This window comes from Cephus cinctus, unplaced genomic scaffold, assembly GCF_000341935.2.
Source record: "Cephus cinctus unplaced genomic scaffold, Ccin1 Ccin1_scaffold1310, whole genome shotgun sequence".
NCBI lineage: Eukaryota > Metazoa > Arthropoda > Insecta > Hymenoptera > Cephidae > Cephus > Cephus cinctus.
The window spans coordinates 490,668-514,211 of record NW_014333737.1 but is presented as its reverse complement, the minus strand read 5'-3'; the positions used below and the strand labels follow the sequence as shown (position 1 = coordinate 514,211).

At 38.3% G+C, this 23,544-nt stretch overlaps 2 protein-coding genes across 17 annotated transcripts in view; one reads left to right on the top strand and one right to left on the bottom strand.

Moving 5' to 3' along the window:
- The first annotated feature begins 1,491 nt into the window (after positions 1-1,491).
- The window catches only part of LOC107272883 (peripheral plasma membrane protein CASK), a 109,855-nt gene continuing 87,802 nt past the window's right edge, over positions 1,492-23,544 (top strand). For 6 of the 16 annotated variants that reach the window (XM_025090190.1, XM_025090194.1, XM_025090196.1 and 3 more), the window contains exons 1-8: positions 1,576-1,621; positions 1,682-1,767; positions 2,385-3,370; positions 12,654-12,766; positions 13,780-13,885; positions 14,566-14,643; positions 15,942-16,117; positions 20,662-20,748. In XM_025090190.1, coding sequence (XP_024945958.1) covers positions 3,246-3,370; positions 12,654-12,766; positions 13,780-13,885; positions 14,566-14,643; positions 15,942-16,117; positions 20,662-20,748 — 685 coding nt within the window. In that variant the 5' untranslated portion in view covers positions 1,576-1,621; positions 1,682-1,767; positions 2,385-3,245. Of the gene's footprint in view, positions 1,622-1,681; positions 1,768-2,384; positions 3,798-12,653; positions 12,767-13,779; positions 13,886-14,565; positions 14,644-15,941; positions 16,118-19,592; positions 19,665-20,661; positions 20,749-23,544 lie in introns of those variants that run through there. The other 10 variants (XM_025090199.1, XM_025090202.1, XM_025090189.1 and 7 more) reach the window with 9 other exon arrangements.
- Positions 7,453-10,585, bottom strand: LOC107272885. Its single transcript, XM_015750512.2, has 2 exons — positions 10,455-10,585; positions 7,453-9,874 (listed from the first exon to the last, which is right to left on the bottom strand). The coding sequence occupies exons 1-2, from the start codon at positions 10,513-10,515 to the stop codon at positions 8,721-8,723; spliced, it is 1,215 nt and encodes a 404-aa protein (XP_015605998.1). The 5' UTR covers positions 10,516-10,585; the 3' UTR covers positions 7,453-8,720.

Here is a 23,544-nt window from a genome sequence, read left to right as displayed (position 1 = left end):
AACGATGCTCTGGAGTGACGATGCAGGCTGATCGGTGCACGGCAATTCTTCGCATTTCAGGATATCGTTGACGCACCCTCTAATGCTCCTAAAGCGTACGTTTCATTAGCACAGCGGGGCTCTAAGTGCGTCTCTCTCGCACGCATACGGATTATTACACTTTTTCTACTACCTATAACTATACTACCTTTAACTTACAACTATACTACCTATAAATGTTTTGAAAAACTCACAAAAATGGTGTCTAGACCCTGTATTTGCTGCGCACTAATATTAAATTTAAAAGAAAACTATGAAGGTACAAACGATGGAACGCAGTGGAGATATACTAGAGACTATACTCTTTCGAAGGGGACTGATTGGAAAGAGGTACAAACGATACTTTCTTGAAGAACTTCAAAAATTGGTGTCTGAGCGTTGTACATGCTACGCAATTAACTAGAATTTCTATAGTTCCTGATAGGTTTTAACAATTGTTCTATTAACGCAACATCGGTAAAATATGTATTAAATATGCTTGTGGCATCATACGCTTCAGTGCAGGCAGACATGAGTTGCTTGCTTTTGTCATATTAAACTTACCGAGCTTACACTGTGCGATCGAATTTAGGATTGCAAAGAAAAAAAGTATTTAGGCTATATCCGATGAGTTGTCTCGTTCTAAGTGTTGCTTTGGGAACCAGCGATAAGTAGCGGAGGACTCTGCCCGCCAGGCTACCCGTTCGTGATCACGTTCAGCTCGGCTACGACGGGATATGCATTATCGACGGAGGCGATGATCACAAAATTTTATCCCCGGACTTGCCGCTACGATTTAGCGCCATGTTTTTGGTATCGCCTAAAACCGTAGCGTTGTGCATCTCCCTACTGATCTCTGTATAATATGATTTATAAAGACTATCTAGTAGCTGTTTCTATATTCTACGCCTAAAAATTGTAAGTAAATATGGTGGAATACAACACAATTTCAAGATATACCGTTTTGTTTTCGTTACATGGATAAGTGTATACAATTATTTTGACATTGATACCCTTTTTCTTATTCTTGACAAATAAATGTCGAAACGTCGTAAATGTATGGCGAATAAAAATCGTATGGCTGAATATATAATTACTGCATTACTAAAATTAAAATGTCATAATCCTCATACAATACAGATATTTGAACCAGAGGTAATATATCTTAGAATTTAATTTGTCATATTGCTTTCTCCAAAATACTGCTACTATTTATAGAAGATATTCTAATAGGATCTCTGCCATACAGATAACTTGATGGTAAACGAATATCAGAAGCATTCGAATCAGCATAAGACTAAACGGAGCAAATGCTGTATATTTTGTAATCCTAATTGCATACATAACATACGGTATGAATTACACATTACAAGAATAAACTAAGCTTTATTTTTAAATTTAATATTTAAATTTCAATATACGTAGTACTAATAATTATTACTGTAATTACATATTATATTTCAGAAAAAAAAATACATTCAGCATACCTAAATACACTTTGGAAAAGATTAATACTGTTCATGATCCAGGGCCGCTACAGTATACATTTTATTCCATCCTTAACACTGTTCTGTCATTGGATCAAGGAGCTGCTGCAACTGCAGTAAGTAAAATTATAAGAAAAGGTTTAATCACAAATACTAGAGTAATAAATAATTTTCAGATAGCACGAGGATTTATGGCCTTATATAACAAAATAGATAGCGATGACGTAAAAGGTGAATATCTGGAAGATTGGACGCATTCTGGGTAAGGCAAATACTAAGAGAGGCATCCTAACCATTACTTTTTATATTGTAGAGTGTAAGATCTAAAACTTAGTATATTTAAAGAATCATTTTACAACATTATCAATATATTATTTACACTAGTGAAAAGATAGTTGTGCTAAAAGGATACGACCATAAGCATTTGAAATTCCTTGAGGACGAAGTTCAAACCTTAGGAGTCGATTCGTACTTACTCAAAAGGAACTGGGGTCGTCGACATGTAATCTTAGTTCTAACAGTATTTGGACAAGAAGAAGATCTTGAGGAAGTTTTCCAAGGACTTTCGCTTTTACGATAATACATCCGGACAACGTGAACATTAAATATTTGGGGTATAATAAATTTATAGCGACTAAATGATATTATTGTCTTTCCTATTCAAAAACTGTCATCCAAGTAATGCATTTAGGAAGCTGAATACAAAAAATGGCACTTATAGCTAGTATACGTGGTTCAAATAAATGCATTAAATCATAACAAATCATTTACAATAAAGTTCCTCTGCTCCATACCCTTAGGCAACAAGATGGGCTTAAGATATAATGCATATGAATGTCAGGTATAGTAAGCTTATTATAAGAAATATTTGTTTTCCAGTGAAATAGCTTCTATACATGTGCAAGAAAAGTTGGAAAAACTAAGCAGAGGCCCACTTTTATGAGCGAGCAGGTACTTAGATGCTCGGTATGTTGGGAGGTCGATGAGGCAGGCGTCAAGTGTGTAAACTCTACTTGCAGTCTAAAAATAAACTACAGTTTTTCCAACCCATACCCTCGCAGATACAGCGCATCGATATCGAAACCGGGTCATTCGTAAGTCGATCGGATAAATCTCATGAGAGCGAGAACTAAGTGATCGACCACGCGTGAGATGTTTTCACATATCAAAAAGATAAGAGCAACAAGACAGAATCAACTTGCAGAAGCAGTTTGCCCTCCAAAATCATCCCCCAAATTGAATATCCCAGTAGAAATCTAGGAAGCTAGTTTGCTCTAGGGAGTCATTCAATTGAGTTACAAGACAAGACACCCCTAGATTGTCAATTTCGCTACAGGTCCTATCAAAATATAAAATCCTGAAGCGCCCATACAGTAACTCAAGAACCTTCAACTGCAAATAAATCCATAATAAATAATATATCTATAAAACAAGACGTAGGTAATATTAACATTCCCTAAAGCTACTTAGTCGCATTAATTATTACGATGATAAACATTTTAATGAAAGAACATAAAAAATATGAAAATACAATAGAAAAATATATCCTAAAAGCAAGTAACAATTCCTAGACATATTTTAATACTAGACTACGTGAAGTCAGACATTCAACAAAGGGAAAACCGACGTCGACGTAAACGTAAAATATTATAGCAGGCGCCACGCCCGCCCCACCACGTACATATCCCAGAGGGTGGAGAGGAGAACCTGGTGTCTCGGCGCAGTCGCCCGCCGCGTTTTATGCAACCAGTCTTGCTTCGGAGCGAGAGACTCTGCTCCCTGGCCCTTGACAGCCTCGGCGTACTGCAGTGGCATCCTATCTTCGTTCTGCCGTCGGTCTCGAGGTGTCGAGCTGCTTTTATAACGTAGGTTGGAAGGGGTTTGCCGGGTTAGCCGGTTTCCTTGAGTTTTGCCGGGTTCGGGCGTCGCTCGCGTAGTCAATCTCAGTTCAAGGCGGTGTCTAGGATAACTTAATCGGAAGCGTGAATTGTGACATGATACAGAATTGTGTGTGACGGACGACAGTGACGGCAGTGACAGTGAGAATCGACTGTGGCCCCAGTGTGTACCAGTAGTGAAGGCGTAGGCGCCGGGATAATTTGAGCTACAGTTACGATCACGCCGGGAGACGTCAGTTTAGACAGTTCCGTACGGCAGCAGCCGACTTCGACTCGGACGCCTCGTGCAGCGGCGGCACGATCGTTTCTTTCTGGTTGTAGTCGTCGCCATCGCCATGGCGGACGACGAGGTTCTCTTCGATGATGTTTATGAGCTCTGCGAGATTATCGGCAAGTGAGTAACAGTTGGAGGAATATAATAGATTTTGAGCATCTATGGAAACCTATGCTAAAAACACGTCAATGGATCGTTGCCATCATATTTAGCAGTAATAACGTGCCTTTTTCCTCGTTTACAAATCAAAAGACGTAGCCTTTGCTCTATTTACAGGTTTTGCTTTGAATTTTCTTCTAAACATCGTATTCCTATGTTTCTTTAGTTCTCGCTGCCTTGTTTTCTCTTATTCAATTCTATCAGACTTTTTATATTTCTCAGCTTTCATTCAGCATGCCGATCACTGACAGCATTCGCCTTACGGCAACGCGTTTGTGTACAAGTCAGTTTGATAATCTGCCCTAATAATATATTTCGGAGTGCTTGAGGAATCAGGAATTCTCACTGATAGCGTACTAGCTTCAAGGTATTGTAACAAGCAGATTTTCAATCTTTAAGATATAGCTTCTACTACATGGTAAAATTCAATACAGAGGAGTCATTACGAGGGAGCCTCTGTTTTGATTCTAATTAAGCTATACAAATTGGAGTATCGATCCATCATGTGGTTCCTCTTGAAATGGCAACCCAGAATCCAGGTTAGTCAATTGCACAATTGTATACGATACCCGAGAACTAGCCTTTGTAATCCAAGGTACGATATTTTCTATATTCTAGAAGCAGATCTAAACTCTCCTTAAGTTTATCATTTTAAATCATTTTTACGATCTTCTACGAAACCTATTTAGGATCGTTTCGTAATTGGATCCTTCGTAAAGCCATAAACTTAACTTCCAGTGGCAGCACTTGTTGACTGGACTGTTTACTTTTCTCGTTATACACGTGCTTTTTGCTCTCTTAAGCATAATATTTCCACGCCTCAACATTCGGAATCTAAACGAAAGTGAATACACGACATGGACGGTACATATTACGTTACCCCCATTATATCCAATTACGTTTCTTTTCATTCATCTGGTCGCACAACCCCACCCCCCCTCCCTTCGCCAAACCAATGACAAGTTCTGAAGCATCAAAGTAGGCTTCTCAAATAATGGTTACTGAGCATCCAGATTTAGGGTATAATTATAGCAGCTTAGGAAACGCTATAATAGCCTCAGTTCTCTATGTTTCTTTAAGATGGAAAATATCTCCCTCCTGAAAACTATATCTTGTCATATTGTTTATTTTTCACAAAAGGCATTGATCGATACACTTTTTTCACTGAGAAGTTTCAGTAGCTAGAGAAGAAATCTCCTACAACTCTAGAATAACATTCTCATATATTTCAGGTCTATTTTTGAAATTCCAGGGAAACATGTGCCAACAGAATGATATACATACGTATGCATCCACTATGTTTTATGCTCTGGGCCATTGTTATGACTGGCCTTCTACGACTAAATACTTGATTGACAATGAAAGCATAAAGTGAAAGCCGATACCTATAGCGGTCAGAAGCATGAGTCAACGTTCCTATTTATTTGTAATGCTTCCCTGAACATTGATTCGTGTTCGAAATTCTCAGGCAAGACAAAGCTCCATCATCTAACGAGTTCCTTGACCTTCGTATTCTATGTATATAGATATATATATACTTATTCAGACTAATTCTGACATAGATCACGCTACTGGGTAAATTAACGTTGGTATGCAGAGGAGCAAAACGTATGCAAGTTATCATTAAAGCGATTAAAGGGAGGTATCATGTTCACGACGTGGAAAGTCAAACGTGTAGTATATTTCGACTAACAAGGTACAATTCAGTTCATCGTTTTTACGATGTTGGTCAACGTAGCTATTTTTTCGGTTCTCTAATTAGAAAATGCAATATCTGGACAAACATGAATTACCACGTGACACGTTATGATTACACAGTTAATGCGGTAAATATTATTTTTAGGGCCAGTGAACGTAACATTGTTTAGTATGCATATATGTTATTCTAGGGTTATAGTGTACATGTATATCCGGCATTAGCTAGATTGCTATAAATTTGTCTATATGGTTCTCCTCTGTGATATTTCAGGAAGATATAACGTTAGATTGGATTGGCGAGACTGTGACTTACTTTTTACGAGGATCCGATCTCCTCTTGTCATCTTGGACATGCTCGTCTTTAACCTTCATTAATTAAGGGATCAAGATAGGGACTACTGCAAAGCAGTCATCCCAGAGCTCCATTCAGTGGAGTTTGAATGGCTGGTGTTCTTTTCTTGTTTAATTGAAGTTAAGTGCCGTGGGTCATGCGTCACGTGACCACATCGCGCATATCTGTGTGGTAAGGTCCCTTTGGTTGGGTTCCGTACCGTGATAAAGATTCGCTATGAATTCGGCTGAAAGATGGAGGAGGCCATTGCGGTTTGTTAATCTGCGAATCGATCGTAAGACAAAGGGATATTCATGATGGTGCTGTATATAGATATAAATGTAGCATCTCAACTGACTTTGAAGAAGCTTGGATTAAACAAGGCCTAATTCTATTTAATGTGACGTAATAGAATTTCGAGTAAAAATGCAGAGCTATAAGGACTTTTGATGCGATCTGTACCTGGTTATAAGATTTTGCCATGGTAACTTTATTTAGTGTTCCAAGTTCAAAACCGCACTTAAATTGTAACCGGGTCTTAGAGGTTTTTGATCTTGGACCTTTTTCTTTTTTTCAAGTAAACGTAAGTTTGTCACGTGTTCTTTGGCACAATTGTAATTGCGAACGGAGCAATAGCAGTGGGGCGACATACGATTAATGAGATCGCTCGTTAGCGAGGTCTCTGGTTGCCGGCCAACAGTAAAGTTATTGTGAAGTGCGAATGTTTTCATTGCTTTCTGTTTACGTTTTGCGTAAAACGGAGTTAGCTCTTCCAAAATTCACGGTAAAATATCATTAACGGAATTGGACACGGCTAACGTTATGGAAACGTAGTCGAAATGAATTTATCGGGTTAAAAATCTTGTGTTTGCTCAACGCTCGTCTCCTGTAACTCGTATTCCTGGTTGAGTCTTCAAGAAATCCTAAAATACTCGAGCGAAGTTAAGTCTCAGTGTAGACGTAAGAGGTGAACTCCGACGTGAACTGCTTTTATGCTTCCTGTCCCAGTTTCTTGTTCTACGTTTTGTTTTTCTATTAAAAATGTATATTTTATACGTAGAACCTTATCAATGTTTTTATTCAATTCTATCGAGTCCGAGCTTCCTCGACACATATTTTTATCTGAAACGATAATTGTTGAAAATCGTAAGAATACGAAAAATAATTTTTTTTTTTTCGAACTGAAACCAAATATTTATGATCTGTCCATATGTCGTAATTTTTTAAATGACCATGAACAAACTTTTTTCCTACATTTGGCCATAGAACGTTTGCTAAACGACACCTAACCTATGTTATTTGTGTGGAAGCTAACGTCAGTAAAATATATTCCATAGAGTAGTTACTTTCAGGTGGACCACCCGGTATATGCTGCATACTACAGTACCTGCCTCAGTCTATTGACTGTACAATTCGTACCCACGTATTCATTCAATTTCTATAACCCTATGACCCCCGGTGTCGTAATCCATAAGACGTGGATAGGTGTCCGTGAAAGCTGCACGGTTTTGATAAATTGTTATAAGTGTTATCTACAGGTTCGGAGTTTCAAATTGTGGTCCAGTTTCGCTCCATTTACAGATAATTCACTGGAGCTCCAAGCTAGACGACTTCTGGTATAAGAAATCAATGAAATACGATGCCTTTCAAGGTCGACCTTATACTACGCAGGAATGGCTGAATCCACTGCTAAAAAGCTGTACATGCTCTTCATCCGATGCATATAGCATTTTCTATATACTACTGTTAATGAAGAGGTGATGCTTATATTTCACCAATAATAGATCTGCATTCATTCCAACGTAAATATTTGGTTCTATTGAATGTTCAATGCAGACGGATGTCTTCGTAAAATAAATATTACTATACCAATGACTCTACACGCACGTGTCTGGCACAGGCACTTCCTGAGACGTCTGATAAATATTTTCCCTCGCTCAAGTTTGTTCCTAGGGAGTTTTCTAGTGACTTGAACAAAAAAATTCCCCAAAACATTCTCCTTCCCCAGGCTCCCCCTTTCATATACAATGCCTTCTAGTATCCCTTGGAATTCAGCCAATTGTCACGGAAGACTATCGAGTGTAATGAGATGTCATATATGTTTCCGACTATACGTATATGTACACAGCGTGGCATAATACCTTGTAACGCTGTAACAGGCCGAGGGTATAATCTTTTATTACGTGAAACATATTATGAAAGTGTAAAGATAAAAAAAAGACACGCGTCAACGTTCATTGTTAAAATACCTCATACGAGCATTGTTGCGATCGATAACGTTTACGTTATCTTGATACTTCAGCTTGAGCTTGTTATTATTATTCGTGTACTTACGTCATGCAGTCCGATGGGTATGAATGGTACATTTATAAATTATTGCCCAATCTACGAGACTTATATTATGACTCGAGCTTTCATTGTCTGTTGCACAAATATACAGAGTCCCTTGTTGCTCTAATTAAAAGATGAGAGGACGTAACGCCTTTGTTGCCTTATAGACACGTATCCTTGATACTCGTCTTTATTCCATGCTCTCTTGGTATGTGCTTGAGTTTTTGTAAGCAGCCTATTCGACGTTTCATCCGATTAACGTTAAACGGCTATTTCGAGCATAAATCAATCCCAACCAAGTACACGAGATACGTTTTTAATCGAATCAAGTGAATTTCATATGCCGCCATGTGTAAATTAGATTTAGGATTATGATTTTTTCTCCTTTTATTCTGGAATCTAAGCACGGATTAGTTGTGCCATTTATTATTGATCTCATGCCTATTCCCACGTAAGGATGTAATACACTTTCAAAGATCTCGATGAAGAATGGCTAGAAAGGTCCAGATCTTCCCTCTGATACCTCAAACAAGGATGCCGTTGACTTTGATTTTAGGGACGGTAGGAATTGCAGCGCGAAGATCGTCGTAGGTGCAGGCATAAGAAATGCCTAACTCTATGCTATCAGCCACCCAAGTGAGCCAATTGAATTTGCTGCTGATGTCAGTGCAGATGAAGTAGTCGTCAGTGAGTTTACTGACGTGAGGATCATTCACGCCGACGAAGGCAGAAGCTTTCTTGCTGATCGGATCGTAGATGACTTTCCAGTAGAATTTAGGTACGGGCAATCCTCTAGCATTGCCTCTTGCGTAGAAATACATAGGCTGCTCGACGCCATTGATATCGGCTAACGAGCTTATACCGTGGACTCCAGTGTAGATCGTGAGGTCCAATTGCCTTGAGCTGGCAAAGCTCCTGACATCTGATTCCAGACTGTTCCAGTTGCCGCCGTTGAATGTTTGCCACTGTGGGGCTGAGTTTACGTACCAGAAGGTAGCCCTCATAGCAGATCCGTAAACGAAGTCAGCCTTGGCCACCATGTGTCCACGTGAGAAGTAATAATCAGTGTTGGTGTGGACGTAGGAAGCACCCAGGATGGTCGAGTTGACCACGGTGCTGACGGTGGCGATCTGAGTCGCACGTCTGTACTGAGCATTCATATTGTATCTGGAATAGAAGCTGCCACTCAGCCAGTTAGGTCTGGGATATCCACGTTGATAACCACCGATTCCCTTAGTCAAGTTGGACTTGGTGTAAAGCGTCGTGTAGGTGTCATCGTCGCGACAGACTTCTATGACCCTGAAGAACCCGTTGCCAACGTTGAAACCGATCTCAACCTGGGTGTAAGTGCCGAGGCATCTTTTCCCGGTCCTCCTGCACTCGTGCCAGGCCAAAGACTGGCAGACAAGAGATGAGAACTGGTACCGGGTGGAGCCGATGCTAAAGATCTTCCCTCCAACGCAGACAGCATTGGCATCGGATACCTTCTTGGGACCGACGTTCACTAGGTAGTTGCTGCTACCTGGACAGACTAGACGAACGGATTCACCTACCGCAAACTCAAGTGTTCCCCAAGTGTCGACGGGATCCACGAAGATTGGCTCGGTTGCATTGGCTACTAGGAGCAGGGGTTGAGGATCCAGAAGATCACTGTTTATGTTAATGGTGCATCCGGTTCCTGAAACGCAAAGAGCAATGGTAAAATCCTCAAGGGTTATCTCTGGAGTATTGTCAATCTGTCTATAAGTTCCAGATGGTCGTTAAACGTCACGTTCCGTACATCAGGTTCGTAAATACCGTGGATCTTGGGAAGGTGAAATTTCCCATTTCGTTTCTATGGTTCGGCACGGGCATCCCACTGTCTCTTGGGATATTTTTTTCTTTGGTCTCACAAGGGATTTGCATATGGTATTAGGTATCGAATTGTTTATGGATGCCTGTTACCATTTGGTTTTAGAAGTTGGTATAACTATACTTTGACTTTAGTGCGAGACAGCGTGAGTAATCGATTAGCCACGTCGCTTATGAATATTTAAAAGACTCGTCATGGTCCTGGGGTTCCTCGTGGAATTATAAAGAAGGCTACCGTGTACTATACAAGAAATCGGAAGGATTTAGCTTTCCTTTTCTATTCGGTGAATTCGTGAGATATTTGTGAATAGACAGAAAGAAATTTATAAGAAATCTACGCTCTTTGTATAATAATTCAAAATTATCGTCGGATTTGATTTTTCGTATAAACAAAAAGATAAACTTACTGCGTGTGCTGCGGGCATTCGCCGAGGCGAGGACCGCGAGTGCCAAAATGACGTAAAACATTTTGTGCGGTACGATTGATTGCTCAGGCTTAATTGCGTCTTTCTATTACACTGTAAACTCATTTTATGTATTTGACGCACGATAACGCCAGGTGTTCGTCGGGTCTGTTAACGTTCTTATCAATAGTGAAGATCACATGTGATAGGGGAAAACATTTTTTTAACGAAGAGTGCTGATTGGCTTTTTGGACTCTTTCACGTGAAATAACCAACGGTTCATGTACCTGCCTCTGTATCTCTTGCATAATACCTGCAAGCAGGAGAGGATTCAGCACGTTCGCAGGTTTCAACCACCAGCATCCGAGCTCGCTTTTCCTCTATGTATTTCCGAGCTTTCGACACGCCCCGTCGCTTTGCGCCTTTTGCCTCGATGCTCCGCGCCCGCTTTTCCGATAGCTGCTACCTTCCTACGGTGCGAGTAGAGCTAACGGCTAGCCTGGAATTTCTTCAGTGGCAAACGGGAGATCCGCCATCGAAGGGTTCATTGTCTTCGATCACGTTTGCGAACCTTTTCCCATTAACGGAATAATTGACGTTGATTCCAGAGAGCCTCAAGACCGTCAAGTATAGAAAATAGATGTTTCTACAGTTTCAAATTACTCGTCTGTCCACGGTAGCTACCCTCGTCGAGGTGATTCAGAGAAATTGCTAAAGATCGTGGGGGATCATTTCTGGTATATAGCGTGTACCGTCGATGTACATTTATGTGTCCAAACGCATTAGAAGAAATGTTATATTACATCGGCAGAACCGTACTAGGATCTGAGCTTGAAGAATCACAAGGGTGAAGCTCCGAGAGCCCTAGTCGATATTTCACCGAGTTACATCAGAACCTGTAAACCCACAGTGTGTATAGTGCTATTTGTTTCTGGGTTTGGCTAACAATCCCATTTACAGACTTCAATTTCATCCTGTACCCCTCCGCTACCCCCTGGTAGATCCATATGCGATTCGATACACGTCAGTCATGCCTGCGGATGTCCAATAATATGGAAACAAGCTGGAATGGAACGTGTGCTAATACCTTCTCTTTCACTGAGATACATACGTGCCTCGTAGCCACGTGTGTGAATGCTCTCTGAATATCCTACAGAAGATGATAGAAATGTCCAATTTCGTGAATTTGAGGTTTCGCATGCAGGGGATAGTGGGAATCGGTAGGATCGTTTCAGATTGACCTAATTCACTGTTAACCCCCATATGTCATTGGACTTTGTAGTTGCTTTATGACGAATCGAGTATCAGAATGAAAATCTGTGACACGCTCTGATTATCTGTATATAGTGTGAAAGCGTTGATTATAGTGTATACTTGAGATAGTGTTTTACTAATTAAAATTTTCGTCAAGTCGGATTATTCCTAATGATAATGTTTCGATTTCATTATTTTTCGTTCTTATAAAATTTATCGATTACCGCGATAAAGACGTGGATGATAAAGTTTGAAGCGTGGGAGACGTTAGAAATCATAGCTCGTGAGGCACTCGGGAGAATGATTGTTTAATAAATATTGAAGGGGGGGTCGGGGAGAGAGGAAGATTTATCAAAGAGAGCTTTTAATTCTTTTAATATTAAGGGAGTACCCATCTATATGTATACAGTAGTAATATACTTGGTGGAAACGCGGGTGATGGATTATAGCCACTTCACTGTACCTGCCAATTCCCTTTAGAACAAGTCGGCCCGATGGAATATTTATGATGCACTTTGGAACACTATTTGCAAACACTTCGGCGGAACATCACGTTTTTACTATATCCTTAAACCGTGTAAACTCTTTTTTACCATAAATTGAAGAATTTCAAGGGACTCGGCGAGCCGTTGAATTCTAATAGTGATATGGAGAGCAGTGAGGACGTTACGTAACCTTTTGTAGGTAATGTTTATCCTTTTGTGAGAAGTTAATTTTTTTTTTTTTTTTTTATTTACGACGAAGATCATGTCGCACTTGTTGCTTCTGTACTTTATAATTTTTTTTTGAAACGATCCAGTCATTAGATGACCGATTGATCGGTACGTTGTATGGGATATTGTAATTAAAAAATGGTCTTATTAACGATAACGTTGTGCGAGCTTTGAAAATTTGGGCAATTGGTATTTTTAACTGTTTTTGTAATTTTCTACTTTTTTATTGTTCCAGAGGACCATTCAGCGTCGTGCGGAAATGCATTCACCGTCAGACAGGTCAAACCTTCGCTGTAAAAATCGTCGACGTGGCAAAATTCACCTCCAGTCCAGGACTCAGTACCGCCGGTGAGCAAGCGAATCCGCAATTCCAATTCTCTTTGCTAACCGTCACGTTTTCTGTCTTCCTCTCTCCATTAGTTTTCAACCGACTGCTCGAAACAAATCGCGCCTCCGGAATTCACGGAACCCATTGTGTAATTGAATAGGACACGAACCATCGTGAGGGCCGAAAATTTTTGGATTTAACCATGAAGCAAGAGCACAGCTTTTACTATGGACCAACAGTTCAATTCGATGCACAATAATCACCATAAATATCCGTCGATACCAACCGCATTATTTCTCACTAGCCTTAAGTAAATCACGTTGTTGCTGAAAATTCAAAAAAAAAAAATCTATTTTTATTTTCATTGAATCCACAATATTCCGCGTATAAACATTGTCACGTAATTAGTCTCATATAAATTATATTTGATACTGTCACTCGAGTTTCTTATCGAATAACGTTAGAACGTCTACGCGAGGACTTTGCAAATACCTTATGTACATTTGAACCAGGATTGAGTTTTCTCATACAAGTTTTAGCAACATAGATCTCATGAAAGATTTATTACACGCTTTTCAGAATATTCGTTTATCGTGTTTAATATGGAAAATCAAATTTTCTCTGATTATTCAATACGTCAAGGTGCACTTGAACGTTTCAAGGAGATACATGAATAGATGCCGATTGCAATTTACATATTTTTTCTCTTTACTTTGACATTCAAATATTTCCAATTTGAGAGGACGATAAAGAGAGATGACTGTTCAGGATTATATTGGGAGTAATCATGTACTGTTATGCTAAAGAGAATTGATAACTGAAAAATATTTTTATCAAATGCTTGTCGCCAATATGATGATTATCATTATTGATTTATGGAAATGGGGCCAAATCAAACTATTTCATTATTAATCAAATATTGGACTTGTTAGGAATATCTTTGCCTTATTTCAACATCTAACTATTTATTCAACATTTGTAATTTATTTGTACGTTTTTAGACGTTCAATAATGAGTTTTATTTGTTTTACAGATTTGAAACGCGAGGCCACAATATGTCATATGTTAAAGCATCCTCACATCGTGGAACTCTTGGAGACTTACAGTTCAGAGGGCATGTTGTATATGGTTTTCGAATAGTACGTATAATATATATTAATTATATTACATGGAAACCTCAGTCTACATTTTCTTGGTAAAATGAACATTGAGAATAAATCTTTAATAATTTTCTTCTGTCAGAATCTCTCATTTCTTTCTTCAACTTTGAAACTGCGATACTTCTTAAGAATTTTATCATTCTTTTTGGTATAATCATTCATTTGGAAGAATAGTCTCCCTATACGTACAATTCTTCATGCACTTACAATTCTGCCTTTCAGTCTTCATTGAAAATTTTTTTTTATTACTTCCAGACCTCTTGACGATTACAATAGCAAAAAGTACGAGGTATTATAAAAACTCAGAGAGTTTACCAAAAAAAAAAAAAAAAATATCTGTACCTCTTAAACAGTCAATAAGAGGGAATATTTTAAAAAGTGAAATTCGACAACCGGAAAAGCTATATTTTTTGTCTTCTTATTTCCTATGACGGCTGTCAATATTTCTCAAAGTTGACAGAACTTAAAATCCTTTCAAATGGTTTATCATCCTTTGCACGAAAACATTAAGTTTTCCCTTTTCATATTCGGTTCTATCTTTCAACGTACCCGTGCTTATCAGAGCGACTGAAAAGCTTGAAAAACGGTTCGATAACGCTGATCCGGAGTTCTTATTCTTTGTGCACTAAATGATCTCCTCTTCTTCTCCTTCCTTTCAGCATGGATGGCTCCGACCTCTGCTTTGAAGTTGTCAGACGTGCAAGTGCTGGTTTCGTATACAGCGAAGCAGTAGCCAGGTATGCATCCCTCGAATGAATCTTAAAAAAGAAAATAGTTCACATGAACAGATGACATGTTACATTACAGCATCATAGCCATGGAACATGGTCCTTGAACATGTATAATCATTTGATCGATTAAAAAATTAAAAAATGAAATTTGGCTGACATGTTTTTCAAGAAGATCGTTCCTGCGATAATAAAGTCGATCGCTCGTGTTCATCAGTCAAGTATCAAGATATCGTTCAGTCTGAAATTTGTCTGATACCACCAAACTGATTTTGAAAATTCTTGATATTCAAAACAACAATATGATAAATAGGACTATTTATATATACACATACGCTCGTCGAATGAGAAGAGTGATATTAATTTTATTATTAATTTTGAAAGATTGTTATCGTTATAGTAATAATTTTCGAGAAAAAAATCTTGACTAGTTTTCAACGGATCACGTCGCCCGCTTATATTAAACTTTGTTCAAGCGTCGTTGATTGATGAGATCTCGTGGAAAATTCTGGGTCGCCTTTACATCTCGACGAACTTTTATGAAATTTCGGTACAATGAGTCCATTGCTCAAGACGAGTTTTGAAAACTCAAGAAAGAGTGGCCTCCGAGTGTTTATTACGAATAATGAGTTTCCTTTGGTGCATACTTGATTCGCCTATTAAAATTAAAGCTAATTATCTTTTACGTCCATTGTGAATTGATTCTCTGTTTAATCGCTTGTCGAAACCATGAAAGTGCTGCTTTAAGTCTCACGTAACAATTATAGGCAACTGGTCCACAAGTATCAGATTCCTGCTGCAGCGTCGACCGCTGTATAGTCGCTTCATCAAATTTCCTTCCTACGTGGTAAAGATTACTCCGTTTACCACTAAGATTTACGGAGTGTCCGCCGGTAGATAAATGATCCAGCATCATTAATCGAATCCTTCTGAAATTTGTTAAATCTTACGGAAACTGTCCGACATATTAATTTTGCAATATTCTTGCCCGTTATTTATCTCGTATCTCCAAAAAAGACAGACTATCTATCCTTTTTCATTTATATTCTATACATATTGCATCACGAGACTTACGGTATCGTATTATGAAATCAACCATTAGTTTCTCAGGCTGCATTTCTGTATCCGTGAAAAAGCTTTTTATTTCCTGTATCAGAACGTGTGTATATATATAGCAGTATACTATGTAACAGTAACTCCTGAAATCCGACAAGCAATTGTTCCCGTTTCCGTAGTGAAAGCCGAGTACTTTCTACGTGTTCCGACTATAAGTAAAGTGCATTATCCATTGTCACCCTATGTTTCAGTCACTACATGCGACAGATCTTAGAAGCCTTACGTTACTGCCATGAGAACGACATAATTCATCGAGATTTAAAGCCGCAATGCGCCCTTCTCGCCGGGAAGGAAAATTCAGCTCCCGTGAAGCTGCGCGGATTTGGAGTCGCCGTGCAGCTTCCGGCGTCGCAGCCCAATGGCGTCGGTATGTATGTTTTATTTTAGTTTTTACCCTGTTCGTTTTTTATATTTATTTTTTTGTCGAAAAAAAAAAAACAAAAAACAAGTCTAACAACTTACTCAGGCCTGGACCCAAGGGAGCTGTGAATACTGGATGCTGGCTCTTAGTTTTGATGCTGAACAGTTTCGGGCCCTAAAGGCAAGAAGCCACCAAAATATTAGTCTGCGACATTGTTATGGCAGACCTTTCGTGTCCCTTGATATATGCAGGAACGAGTAATCACACTGTCGACATTTTCCTCGGGCTATATGGAATTCTCTGTGTTACTTGAGACGGGAATGTACGGACGGGGGTTGTTTATCTATAAATATCTTGCGGGGGTTGGCTATTAGGAGTGGGAGGAGAGGGAGACTATTTTCGGGTTTCCACTCTTAGAAATTCAGTTACTATATCCATATATGTACGTAGATGGTATTTCGAGTTTCGACGTTATTACAGCTTTGGAATTGTGCCAACGGTTAAGGATTCACATTGGGGTGGTTGAATTTTGAAAATTTTACAATTTCATTTTTCATAAGCAATTACAGAGCCAGCATCGAGCGAATATCACGTACATCGAGCTACAGACTCTATAGCAATTTTTTTTTCTCTAGAAATTAGGTAAATTTTACACGTGCGTTCAGCGTGTACAGAGACACAAAAGCGTTCGGTATACGTCGTAGAGGCAATATTCGACGCGTACTATAAATGCAGTAACAGAATATTTTTAATTATATAATTTTAATTAATACGTTGCTTCAAAATAATCGTCAGGTGATTTCAATCGATTCACCTTTATTTAAATAAAACTTTTTATTACAATCAATAACACGCCCGCTCTATGCTCGAATCAGATTCAAAATCTTATACACACCTACATGGATATGGATGACAGTGACGTATTAAGCATACGTATTTAACGGTCGCGTATGATATAATCAAAAAATTGACATGGTTCAAAATTTCGCTGAATTTCTTCATTTTCCTTTCATTCTTCATCCATCTCAATCGATAATTGCTTATCGTACACTGTATCCACCACAATTTGTATCTGGATACCTATTAAGATGAGATCTTCGATTTTGATCTCGGTTCCGTAACTACTTCGCCCAATATGTACTTCCAATGATGTTAATCAGTCTGCCTCTTAAGATATCCGACAATCTTTCAATCGTGAAGCGCACGTTTCGCGATACGTATCTGAAACTTCATAAAATTCTTCGCAGTGTCGAGTAACCTTTACCCAGGTTGACTCAGTACCCCATCATTATTATCGAACGTCGTCCTATTGTAGTGAGTTAGCCTTTGTCGAAAGGGCAGCTCAACATTCCCGGAAGGGTAGTTTGTTATTCTTATGTACGGTACAGAATCCAACTCGGATGTCAATCCATTTATTATTTAAGCACGACCTTAATTAACGTTGTCAAACGTCGCAGCCAACGGAGGCTTAACTTGGTACAGATTCTGAATGACGTCTTGAAAGATGCAGGAGGAAAAGGTTGAGGGTTGGTATATTAGCGGTGGGAAATAGGTTAACTTTCATTGACAAAGCTGATTAAGTGCTTTTGTTGTAAAAATGAAATTTTGTTTGACAGTTTTGCTTTTATGGAAAAAAAAGGGAAGAGCAGAGTATTTTTTTCACGTAAAATTCAAACTGGGACAGTACGCACTTTCGATAGAAATTAAATATTGCCTCTTCGAATTTACAATGTGAATTTTTCGCGCTTTAACATTACACTCTGATAAGCGTGATTATTCGTGGCACTAGTGAATATTCCGGTTTTTCTTTTTTAATTTAATTAATTCATTGTTGGATGCTAATTTGTAAGACTTTTCTTACGCACTTAACGCTTCGTTGAAAAATAATTGCCGTCGCCAATTCGATACTCTTCATGTTCTATGTGCCGAATGCGAGGGTGTTTTTTTGAAAAACATCCCTTAGTTTTGTATCATTAAGTTGGTTATACCGGTCTCTCAATCATTAACGGTATTCAAAAAAGGCAGAATTATCATTGATATTTTAAAAAAAATTTTTGGGTTATGTTACGAAAAAATGACAATGGCGAAAATACATCTGCTTGCAAAATGCGTTTTGCGACGATCGATTAATTAATTTATGTTATCGATCAATTCTTCATATTCAGCAATGTTACTGTTGATTAGCAATCACGGTATTAACAGCTTTCGCCGATTGGTAATCATCAATGCGACTATGCTACAGTCACTCATAAAGCCTTGCCATATGCAAATGCAAATTGGTGCATTATGTCGCCCTGGACTGATAACGTATATTATTGGATGATATCGCAATATACAATCGTCCAGAGCGATTAAACAGTCTGACGTGTTGACATGAAAATAAAAATACGTATTTCGAGCAATTCGTGCTTCTAGAAGTCAAATTATTGCTTTCAGCTTCTGTGCGTGCATTACATTTAATATGGTAGGAAGAATTAATACTTCAAATCGAAAATTAATAAAACATTCCCAGGCACGTTTTAACGATCGATAGAAACAATCCGTGTCCAATGTTAACATTTGCTATCCCAAGTTACGTACTTGGGACAAATTCGTTATTATGAAAAGTGTCTAGATACCTGTAAGTTTCATCTCCTCGAATTTAATGATTGATCATGAGGTCATGGTACTCCGTTATCGTGGTCTAATATCAGCTGACAAAAATAATTTTCAAAATTCTCTATACTTCGTCAGTACGTAAATATATACAGTATCGGTATATACGCCATACAGCATATCTTGATTTTGATTAATTTAAGAGTTACAGACTAGAAGTAGAGTAAAGGTCATCCCTGTGGTAAACCGTCCACTACGGGTTGCCTTCCGAAAATCGTGTTATACGCGACCACAGTGAGTCCAAATCCCATGGACAAAGTTCAGAATAGCAGATTTCACACTTTCCTCTCTAGCGTACCACGGAGCAGAGGGAACATAAAGGAGAGATAGGAGCGGTCGTATAAAAGTGGTCACAAGCCGTCCTAAAGCTTTCGACATAAGTTCAGCGGGAGCACAAACTTTCCACTGTTCTTCGCAAGCCACAGGGCAACGATCGATATACGCCTAACCACCTTGGAAGCACCAAACGTCGGTCCGACGTCTGAGAATCGTAATGAAAAAAATATTTCATTTTTAAAAGAACGATAAAAGCCAAGATTTAGATCGCATAAAAATTTAGTCACGTGATTTATACATTATTTCACACACGTTACTCGCGCACGTGGTTGAGCATTAAACTTTAGCCTCTGACCCGCTCGGCGATCTGACCTCTTTCAGGTCATCGTGGAATGCTCGGAATCACCAAATGACCTGAAGACCCTTATTGGATTTGACGATCGATCGCAATGTTAAATTAGATTGTTAATTAGTGTGGAAATTATTAACGAGGCTTCTATAAGATTTGCGTATACGACTGATAACGTGAATTTGGTTTGAATGAGTGCAGAGTGTTACGCAACCGAGTATCGGCAGTGTCTGAGCCCAAAGGGGCAGCTCTACTTGAAGGCCGACAGCGAGGGTAAGCCTGACCTAACCTTTAATCATCACTTCCGCAGGAACCCCCTGTGTCACTACGTCATTCCACCATATTGTATTATGCTACCGTTATATCCGATTCGTGTACCTTCCATATTATAAAAGCTGCCACCGCTTGTCTGCTTGCTTCCCACGTCCGTCGTGACGTTTTCGATCCGTGTTATAATAATAATAATAATGATACTTGAACCCTTGACCATCCTCAAATTCTCTTGACCGTTATATATTCTCTTGTTATTATCGTCATCATTTGCGTATAGTCCATCAGTCATCATTCACAGTAACACACAAACGATCATTAATGCATTTACCTTTTTTTTTCGTATTTCATGCTCGTCTCGTTATCCTTTCACCCAAAGCATTAGTTAAATGCTGCTTTTCATAAATAATAGTATAAAAATTTTTAATGACTATAATAATCTGAAATATAAAATAAAACCAGAGGCAATGGTATTTGTTCTTTGAGAACATGCAACCACCGGTGCATGCATCTTGACAATGCAGTTGCACTTTCGCGGGGAGTCGGGTGCATCGGGTGTGGCCAAAGATGAGTGAAATTAGGAATGCAGAAAGATTCATACGAATGTACACAGGAACGTCATTTGTCATAAAGCGAGGAACCAGGAACGATTGTCGATCACGTTGAATCGAAACGTTTGGATTTAATGAGGAATAATGTTTTTAATGAATTTGTTTGAAAAAAAAATTTTCTTTACAAATTTTTCGTTGCCGATTAATTTTTTTTATTGGGTAGATTTAATTTATTATGAAGGAATATTTTTATTTATTTATTACATAAATGCGAGTACACACGACACACGACAGACCAATATAGCAATGCAGTCTTAACTGCCATTACGAGCAACGATGCATTTTTTCCAGCAATCGAAGAAAATTGATGTTTTATGGGGAAAAAAACAAGCATCGAAGCCTTCGCAGATATTGCAACAATACCACTTCTATTTCTATTCTTTCGATAGGACTGACATCTCCAAGCTGCAATTTCCCTTTCGAGGACCTGACCGACGCTGAGGATTCGCTAGTGAGCGACGCGGAGGACAACATTGGTATTCATGCCTGTTCATCCATACGATTCTACAAGACGAGGGTAGAAGGGAATAGAGACAATCGTTTAGCCACAACGGATACTCGATTTTAAATTCCGATCAATCGATATCGGAGACTTCACATGCACTCTTGAATACAGTTCAATTTCATTTATAAATTCCAACGAGATATTCATTTCTCGTAAACTCTGAGTCCAGTTGCCTACAGTTGCCTTCTTTAAATCTATAGTCTGTTTCTACTACGTGATACGTACTCGTGATACGTACTTGTACTTACCATATCAGGTTACGTACTATTTTCAATACTCTCGTATGATCTCTTATCAATTTACATGTGACCGATCGTCGCTAAAATTGATACCGATCTTCTACCTTGACCTGCAGATTCTGTATCGTCTTTGATAATAAATTTAAAACTTCCATATGGAAAATTCGTGCCGATTATATTTCGAGGTTTGATCATTTCAATTTTTACAGAATCGACCTCGCGTGACCCCAAGTCCTTCTACCCTCGTTTCATAAACTTCGGTTATGTCAGCTTGAGAAAATGGAGTATCCTCCAGTTGATTTGTGTGCCGTAGCCGTAATTCTTCTCAACGTCGTGAAGTGAATTGTCCTGGACGAGTAGTCAATAATATATATATCCATGGGGTCCTTAAGAGTAAGGCCCCTCGGGGCCCTTCATTCTTTTTTTTTGCCACGCCCCGAGGAGCATCATCCGCGTAGAGCGCCAATGACTTGAGCTTCTTTCTTCTAGAAGGTGGAATATTTTTTTCACACTCTTTTTACTTTCCTTCCTTATCTTTTCCATTTATTTTCTCTTATTTCCCCTTTTTACAGACCTTTCGCGCCTGGTATGAAAAAGTACCGAGATACGAATATACAGTATATTGTACAAAAATTCAAGCACTCAAGACCTCAGATTATGTCTGATATAATGAACTGATATAGTGATTGAGATACTGTGCTTTGTTATCAGCACAGTTTTATTAATGTCTTCTATGTCGTCGTTGTCCTTAGTGGTAGTAGACTAGCCTGTTTCTATGTCTGTCTGTCTCTGTCCGTACCATAGTATTCGCTCTATAATATGTTTTCCATTATACTATACTATATTCCATTACAGTAATAATTGCAATTTCATATGATTTCTATAAGAAGTCCTCAAACCTACAAGTCTTTATTATTATATATCACGTGAGAATTAGTTCAATGGTAAACTAGGTATTTTCGTTTGGTTAGAAACGAGCCTTAGCAACTGTTATACATATCATAATATAAAAGTATGACATCTTCGCGTGTTATATCGATTAATCGAAAAGATAAAATAAATAATAAAATCAAATTAATCGACCGAGAACGTCTCGTTTCTGGTTCCTTCAATTACTTTTTTCCCTTTTTATCTTTTTTTTTTTTTTTTTTTTTTTTTTTTTTTTTTTTTTTTTTTTTTTTTTTTTTTCTATCAACCCTCTCTTCTCTTTTATTACCCTGCAATTATCCTGCTCGACGTTCATCCACTGTCGTAGTTCGAAATGTCGCTATTACTATTTCTACGGATGGTAGAGAATCTACGAGAATCAATATAGCCGAATAATTTCACTGGGATTTCTCAATTGAACGAGTATGTTCTTGGGTGTGGCAGCACTGCCATTTCCGTAGGCCATCGCGGTGGATTAACGTCGAATAACAATAGAAATTCAGATTAGTTATAGGACGCCTGGCTTAGGCTTAAAGCTCGTTGGATTAAAGTGCAACGAACTCGTATAGCGCTTTCGAATGATCCCCTTTACGTTATGCGGCCGGTATTCACTATCGTTGTCACTTTTGATATTTGATTTTCGAAAATTTTTTGAAAAATGTACTTTTCGACTTTAACGTATTACGGTATTATTATATTTTCGGCAATTCACCATTTTTTTTTTTCGCCATATCTGTGAAACTGAAAATCCCATTGGAGTGACGAGGAAAATTGTGGTCACGTATCTGACACTTTGCAAAAAGCTATATTGTCTATTTTCAAGACGTACTACTTTATATTCTTGACTTGGATCGTTACACGTCCTTAATGGATACGACGTTAAACTTTATTGTTTCGCAAGAACAAAGAAAAAAGGTTGCCGAGTGACTCTCTTGCTAAGCGATTAACATTACGTTCATGATCTGTTTGAATCATGAAAATAAAAATATAATAAGACTTTGTTCGACTCACGAACAATATCAAAGGAAATAAAAAATGTATTAATATATATTTAAAACTAATTGTTTAAAATTTATTTCTTCTATATCTGTACGCTTCCAGGATTGTTTAGCCATCTGTTCAATGTTATTTCTTATGTACACATTTAATTGTCTTTCCATTATTTCTCTCCTTTACGACGTTTTCGTTGTTGGGCTGCTCGTTTATCTTGTTCGACATTGAATTTCCTTGGGAAATAAAAGACGGAATACTTTTTGCGATTGGCGTGCATCTCGCTTAATTGTATCTTTAGTGCTTCTTGTATTGGCATTTGCTTTATATGTGTGTATTTATATATATATATATAATAAATATATATTATACATATGCATAAAGATACAACATTCACCAGATGTGATATACGTGTTCCTCTGATATTTTAATTGCTTGCACATATGAATTTTCTGTGTATGTAGACTGCTGGTATATGCTGATTACATTAAATCGATAACTATTATTGTCAAACGCACGGTCGTGCTTGCAAAACACCCATAATCATTGAATTATAAAATTTTGCAATTATCATTATACGAATTATTTGCATTACGTGAATATTATCATTT

What these genes read in the sequence shown, in the direction of transcription:
- LOC107272885 (XM_015750512.2), bottom strand. Translation starts at nt 10,515, where the DNA reads ATGTTTTACGTCATTTTGGCACTCGCGGTCCTCGCCTCGGCGAATGCC. An exon ending in GAATGCCCGCAGCACACGCA is followed by an intron (nt 9,875 to 10,454) that starts GTAAGTTTATCT and finishes TTTGCGTTTCAG; the next exon opens with GAACCGGATGCACCATTAAC.